The sequence below is a fragment of the Meleagris gallopavo genome, chromosome 4, assembly GCF_905368555.1.
Source record: "Meleagris gallopavo chromosome 4, MGAL_WU_HG_1.1, whole genome shotgun sequence".
Taxonomy (NCBI): domain Eukaryota; kingdom Metazoa; phylum Chordata; class Aves; order Galliformes; family Phasianidae; genus Meleagris; species Meleagris gallopavo.
Genome location: NC_139407.1, coordinates 442264 through 448550, shown reverse-complemented (window position 1 = coordinate 448550; position 6287 = coordinate 442264). Strand labels below are relative to the sequence as shown.

Genomic DNA, 6287 nt, shown 5'->3' with positions numbered 1-6287 from the left:
ATGTCTTATCCTCCGCTGTAGAAAGCGACTATTATCTGTAGTCTAAACAGCCTCTTCAGATCTTGGGTGTTTGCTTGCAGTCTGCACAGCTAGCTGGATCTGTAGAGAGTGGCATAGGCAGCTGGCAAGTTGTCTTCTGACCGCACTGACTTCCACCTGAAGTGCTGGTCACTGACTGGCACACAAAAAAATGGCAGGAAATAAAAAAAGGAGAGAGATTAGAAATTACAAAAAAAAAGTCATTTTTATAAAGATCCCTGTCATTCATTCAGAGTAAAAGTAAACATGCTAGCAGACCCTCTTTCCTGAAGAGGAGTTTGGGGACCAAGGCTTGTGGGACCACCTCCAGGAGGTGACATCGCCTGCAAGCAGCAACAGCGACAACCTCTGGCAGTCCTCAGGACTTGGCAAAACAGGCTTAAAATGGACACCATAAGTCACCTGTGGGGCTCAGTGCCATGGAAGATGACTGAGACCAAGATCTGATGCTTAAAGAAATGAACACACACAGACGGCAAGAATATGTGGAGCTGTGGGAAATTGACGGCTTTTAAGCACTTTCACAAGGGGTGTTAGACATCCATGGTATTTGTTTTCAGTGTTAGAGAGGCTGGTCTACAGGGAAGTCACACCCATGAGCATGCCCTATTGGAAAGGTCCTCCAAACCCTCCCTGAAATGACTGGCACTGACTTCAAACAGGTACCAGCTGCTAGCCCAGGGGACAATGCAACCACTAGGCAAGCATGGCTGCCTCTTGCCCTCTTGGTGGATGCTGCACATCCCCTCCCTTTCTTATGCCACAGACAGTGACGAAAACTGGATGTATAGGGTCAACTGTGCAACTTACACAAGTTACAAGGGTTTTATGAGAAGGGCTGGCTTCCCATAAAACATCTCTATACGAAGATATATTCAGTAGCTGATTAATGAATGTGGTTTACCACAAAATGATACTACACAGGCCTACTCTCTTCAATAATAATCTCATAAATAATATTGTTAAAAATGCCAGAAATATCCAAGCTGCAATAGAGCTGCGCTGGGATCTCAGCACTTTGTCTGCTGCCTCTCCCTTTGTGACAAATCAGCACAAACATAATTCTTTGAGGGAGCTTCTAGGTGAAGACAGAAGGGAAAGGGATGTGCCTGCATAGTATGGGGCCAGTCTCATGCAGAAGAACATGCCAGGCAATAGGATGTCAAAAACCCTTGGACACTCAGAGCTGAGGAAAAATCCCTGATGTGGAGAGGGCTGTCGGTCCAGAAACTTCACATCCAGGGTTTGACTAGCTCTGTCTTCAGCACCTTGCAGGGGTAGGCTGGGCAGGAGGGTTTGGTGCAGGTTTGGAGCTTCTCCATAGGGGTCCATCCTCAGACCCTCAAACACAGCTGCGGGACAGCCCCGTGGGCAGGGAGGTGCCGCCATGAGGGGTAAGGAGCATGCCTGTGGTTCACATTTTCTTCCCCCCCCTTGCCCTTCGCAGCCCTGGGTGCTGCAAGTGGGGGCACTCTGCACCCTCCCACAATAAGCTGGCTTACACCTCCTGCCCCCATGTCCAGGTGGTCTGGCCCCAAGCTTGGGGAAGTGAGCCGGCAACATCACTTCACCGTCGGCGGTGAACGGACCAAACGTGGGCACGGGGGCACGAGGAGAGAGGAGCGTCCTGCCGCTCCGCAGCAGCTCGGGGAGCTGTACAGCTCATCTCGGAGCAGCCGCGACCCCAAAGCGGCCCCGCAGCCCCTGCTCGGACAAGGGGCTCCGGGGGTTTTTGTTCGCGGCGATGTACCCGCCCCTTCCCCACGCACACACTTTTAAGGATTTCCTGCCAAAAGACAATCCCCCCGAGCCGAAGCAGAGCAAGAAAGTAGTGACCAATCCTTTCCGGATGGCTGTCACCAAGCTCCTCCCAGCCCCCCGCTCCCCCTGCCATTTGCATACAAAACATCCAGAAAACGCCCGCTGGCCCCCGCACGTCTCTCAGAGCCTCCGTCCATCAGGCAGCAGAGCAGCCTGAGCTGGGGCCCGCTCGGCACTCCGCTCAGCCCACCGCCCCGCCATGCCGCGCCGCCTCTGCGCCCTGTTCCTGCTGGCCTCCCAGTGCCTGGGTTCGGCCGCCGGGCTCTTCCCCTTCGGGGAGCCCGACTTCTCCTACAAGCGCTCCAACTGCAAACCCATCCCCGCCCCGATGCTACTGTGCCGAGGCATCGAGTACCAGAGCATGCGGCTGCCCAACCTGCTGGGGCATGAGACGGTGCAGGAGGTGCTGGAGCAGGCCTCCACCTGGATCCCGCTGGTGCAGAAGCAGTGTCACCCCGACACCAGGAAGTTCCTCTGCTCCCTCTTTGCCCCCGTCTGCATCGACGACCTGGACGAGATCATCCAGCCCTGCCACTCGCTCTGTGAGGAGGTGAAGGAGAGCTGCGCGCCAGTGATGTCAGCTTTCGGCTTCCCCTGGCCCGACATGCTGGACTGCAGCCGCTTCCCCAAGGACAACGACCTCTGCATCCCGCTGGCCAGCAGTGACCACATTCTCCCGGTCACCAGGGAAGGTAAGAGGTGGCTGCCCCGATGCTGGGTCTGCTGCTTGGTCAGGCTCGAGGAGGTTCCCTCCATGACACCCCAGCCCCGGTAACCGCTGCCTTTCCCCACAGCTCTGAAACAAAGTGTTCTGGGCTTGGCTCTGCAGAGCTGCTCCCATCCCTCAGGTGTGCTGGGTGGTAAGGCTGGCAGCAGTCACCTCCTCGTGGAGAATATCTGTGACCCCCGACTGGAGCCACATGGTTCCCTGAGACAGTAATGGGGGCATCCCCCTCTTGCAGCAATCATTCCTGAAGCATGGGGTTGGGGACCTCCCCCCACCCCCTTTTGCTCTTTTTGCAATAGGGAAAAAAAAAATAAGAAAGAAAAAGGATGGTTTAGTGTGACCCTAAGAGCGCCCCGTGTGCTCTCCTCCAATGGCTCGTGACCGAAGTGAGGGAAAGGGAGAAGGCGCACAGTCAGTCTGTCCGGCTGGAAAAGCCGTGTTTCCCTGAAGGGTTCCCAACGCCACCTGCTGTTCTTTTCTCCTTGAGCCTGACAAGGACTGTCCCTTGTATTTCTAGCACCCAAAGTCTGCGATGCGTGCAAGAACAAAAATGAGGACGATAACGACATCATGGAAAACCTCTGCAAAAATGACTTTGGTAAGTGGCAGCAGAGCCCCTCGATTAAAACTTTCGGGATTAGGAGCAGGTAAAACTCCCAGTGGAGTCAGAGAGACATGCCTGAATAAAGGCAGGGCTTTGTCTCATCTGCAGGTGGACTCGTCCATCCTGTTGCATCTGTCCATTTGATCATGAAACACAAAATTGCATCTCTGAGAAAAAAACGGCCCTTTTATAGTCCTTTCCTGTGTGCTGTTTCAAAGTAGTACTCTTTTATGTGGACACTGCAGCCAAGTCAAATAGAAAATAGTGAAAAAAAGGAATCTTTCATCTAGACTGTCGCCTGGGGAGAAGTACAGCAAAGCTTCACTTAGACATATGAGAAAGAGCTGCATGGCATATAGCAGGAAAGAAAGACTTTCTCCACAGATTAAGAATGAAGCTCTATATATCATTTGACAGAGAAAGTAATGCACAGATAATTGGGGATATAAACTTAATGTGAAGATCTGGGGTTAGAAGAGGATGAGAAAGCCCGTTCAAGGCAGACAGCTGATGGGCACGTTATCTGCATATTAGCATTTCAAGAGAAAAGGGGAATGAGGAGGGGAATCATTTTATAATAGGGCAGTATTTATACCTGGAGACAGATTTGTACCAGAAATACCTGCAAGAATTCAAAAGCTGCTCTTAAAATGAACAATAACAATAACAAAACAAACAAAAAAAAACCTGTGGAACTCTGATTGCAGAACATAACTGCTAAAACAACCAATAGCTTTGGCCTGGCAAACTTCACTCAGATAAATCCTCCGAAAGCTAAATGTGCCCCACAGATCCTTAAAGCGTCTTGTATCCCCCTCCTCTTTTTTTTTTTTTTCTCCAAATCAAATGCAGCTGTTGGACCAATTTGCCTTCTATGGGATCTATTCTTTCAAAGAAACAACAATGTATGTGAAATATCATTTCCTTGCAGGTTTGCCTAAAATCCTCTCCAGCCTAATAAATTAAGCTTAGAACTTTTCAGCTGCAGCAGAGATCAGGTTTCAGATTAGGTTTAGGTATTTGCCTCCCCACTACCCCTTCATATTGTAGGGTTTCAGGAATATATCCTGTCCCAGCAAAAACTGGAGTGCTGCTTAACATAGCAAAGTTGCCCTCTCTCTGTTTGCAAACAGGAGAAAAGCTGAAGAAAATATTAATGTAGGAAAGAAGGAAAAAAGAGGGGGAGGGGAAAGAGGAGAAAAGAAGCCCCAAAACCCTCAGCCCTAAGGTTGATTCAAACTGAAATGACTTGCATGCCCTTTCTGGCTTTAGAAATGGAGCCACCTGCTGCCTCTTCTGTCAGCCCTGACAGTTTAATTAGCAATAGAGCACCTCCCTCCCCAGGTCCTCTTTATGTGCGCTAATGGGAAAAAAACTCTTAATCTCTCTCCCTCTCACCACCCTCCCCCCTCCCCTTGCTCTATTAGCCTTGAAGATAAAAGTGAAGGAGATTGCCTACATCAATGGGGATACCAAGATCACCCCTGAAACAAAGAGCAAGACCATCTACAAGCTGAATGGGCTGACTGAAAGAGATCTGAGGAAGATCGTGCTCTGGCTAAAAGGTGGCCTCCAGTGTACCTGTGATGAGATGAACGACATCAACGTCCCCTACTTGGTGATGGGGCAAAAGCAAGCTGGGGAACTGGTGATCACCTCGCTGAAGCGGTGGCAAAAAGGGCAGCGGGCTTTCAAGCGGTTCTCCCGCAGCATCCGCAAACTGCAGTGTTAGTGGCTTTGGTTGTGTTGGCTTCCAGCAGCCTCCTCTCTCCAGCAGCTCTCCAGACCTCCCCAGCCTTCTTTCTTCAGCCTCTCTGCGCCTTGAGATGCCCTGGCCAGGAGACACAGCAACCAATCTGCAAGATGGGGAGAGCCCACCGTTTCTGTACATAGGTTAAATGTAATAAAAATATATATATCATGACTATTTTGGGGAAGTATTAAACTATCTCACTTAACAGTTGGGTTTTTTTTGTTTGTTTTTTTTTTATGGTTGCAAATGTGACTCTTCTCTGAGGTTTTTCCCTCTTCATTTTTGTAATGCTGGTTCATTTATATTGCTGCCTCTCTGTATACATGCATGTTTGTTGTGCAAAAGTAGGAGACAGAGACAGATGTGTGCGACTGGCCTGTCACAAGGGGTACGACTCTTCCACTGAGGTGAAGTGGCTTGCCATCTATATTAAGTTTATAAAGGTCACGTTACAACTCTTGCATGTGATACATAGGCATCAATAAGGGTATATTAACCATTCTTAAGTTTTCTTTTCCACAAGACTGGGCCCTTTTCTTAAGAGGGGGAAAAAAAAGAAAAAAAAAAGAGGAAAAAAAAAAAAAAGGTTTTGGAACTGGTTTATCTGAATGCAACTTTTTTCTTATTATTTTGCAAATTAAACCATCTGTAGCCTAACTGTAACATACCTAGTGGTTAACCTGAAAGAGTTGTAAAATATTGCTTTAATTAACCTTGTAAATACTCCAGATAAATGTTATATTCTTGTATATAAACTTTACATCATAGTTTTCCTTTTCCTATTGTCTTGATTTGTTCTTGGACAAATTCATTTTAATCTGTTTTGGGAAAAAGGTGTCCAACTGCACTTTGTCATGGCCAAACAAGATTCACCCTTCTATCCCAAATGACCAACAGTCACCAACAGTGAAACTTCTGATGCTGGCTGCAATTAAGAAAACCACTCAGTACCTCATTTCCACAAAGACCAACCTATGTAACCTGAAGGTTGAGGTACGTTTACCTCATTTTAATAGATTTCTGTTGAGCTCTTCAAGATGAGAAGTTCTCTGTGGTTTCTTTGACTGCCTACAATTTCATCCCATCTCAGAAGACTCTGCTGATGTGGAATAGCAATGAAATCACTTGCTAAAAAATCATACTCATTTATCCATTTCTTACACTTGAAAAAGTCGTATTAAGAAGTCCAAGAGTAGACAAAAGCCTAATTTGTTACTAACAATTCAGAATAATTTAAATGGTAGAACAAAGTATGTTTTGTGTGCACTTTCACTATTCCTATTTAGAAAATAAACTGTTTGCACTACCCTAAAAGTGTAACTAGAGCAATGTATTTCAGCCTT

At 47.8% G+C, this 6287-nt stretch overlaps 1 protein-coding gene across 1 annotated transcript; it reads left to right on the top strand.

The window, feature by feature from the left end:
• The first annotated feature begins 1912 nt into the window (after positions 1–1912).
• SFRP2 (secreted frizzled related protein 2) lies at positions 1913–5711 on the top strand. Its single transcript, XM_010709426.4, has 3 exons — positions 1913–2552; positions 3105–3185; positions 4619–5711. Exons 1-3 carry the CDS (start codon positions 2060–2062, stop codon positions 4921–4923), a joined length of 879 nt encoding a protein of 292 aa, XP_010707728.1. The 5' UTR covers positions 1913–2059; the 3' UTR covers positions 4924–5711.
• The last annotated feature ends 576 nt before the right edge of the window (positions 5712–6287 follow it).

Excerpts from the sequence above, each read along its gene's own strand:
- SFRP2 (XM_010709426.4), top strand. The coding sequence starts at position 2,060 with ATGCCGCGCCGCCTCTGCGCCCTGTTCCTGCTGGCCTCCCAGTGCCTG. Across the intron at positions 2,553-3,104 it reads TCTCCCGGTCACCAGGGAAG|CACCCAAAGTCTGCGATGCG; the intron begins GTAAGAGGTGGC and ends TTGTATTTCTAG. Across the intron at positions 3,186-4,618 it reads CCTCTGCAAAAATGACTTTG|CCTTGAAGATAAAAGTGAAG; the intron begins GTAAGTGGCAGC and ends TTGCTCTATTAG.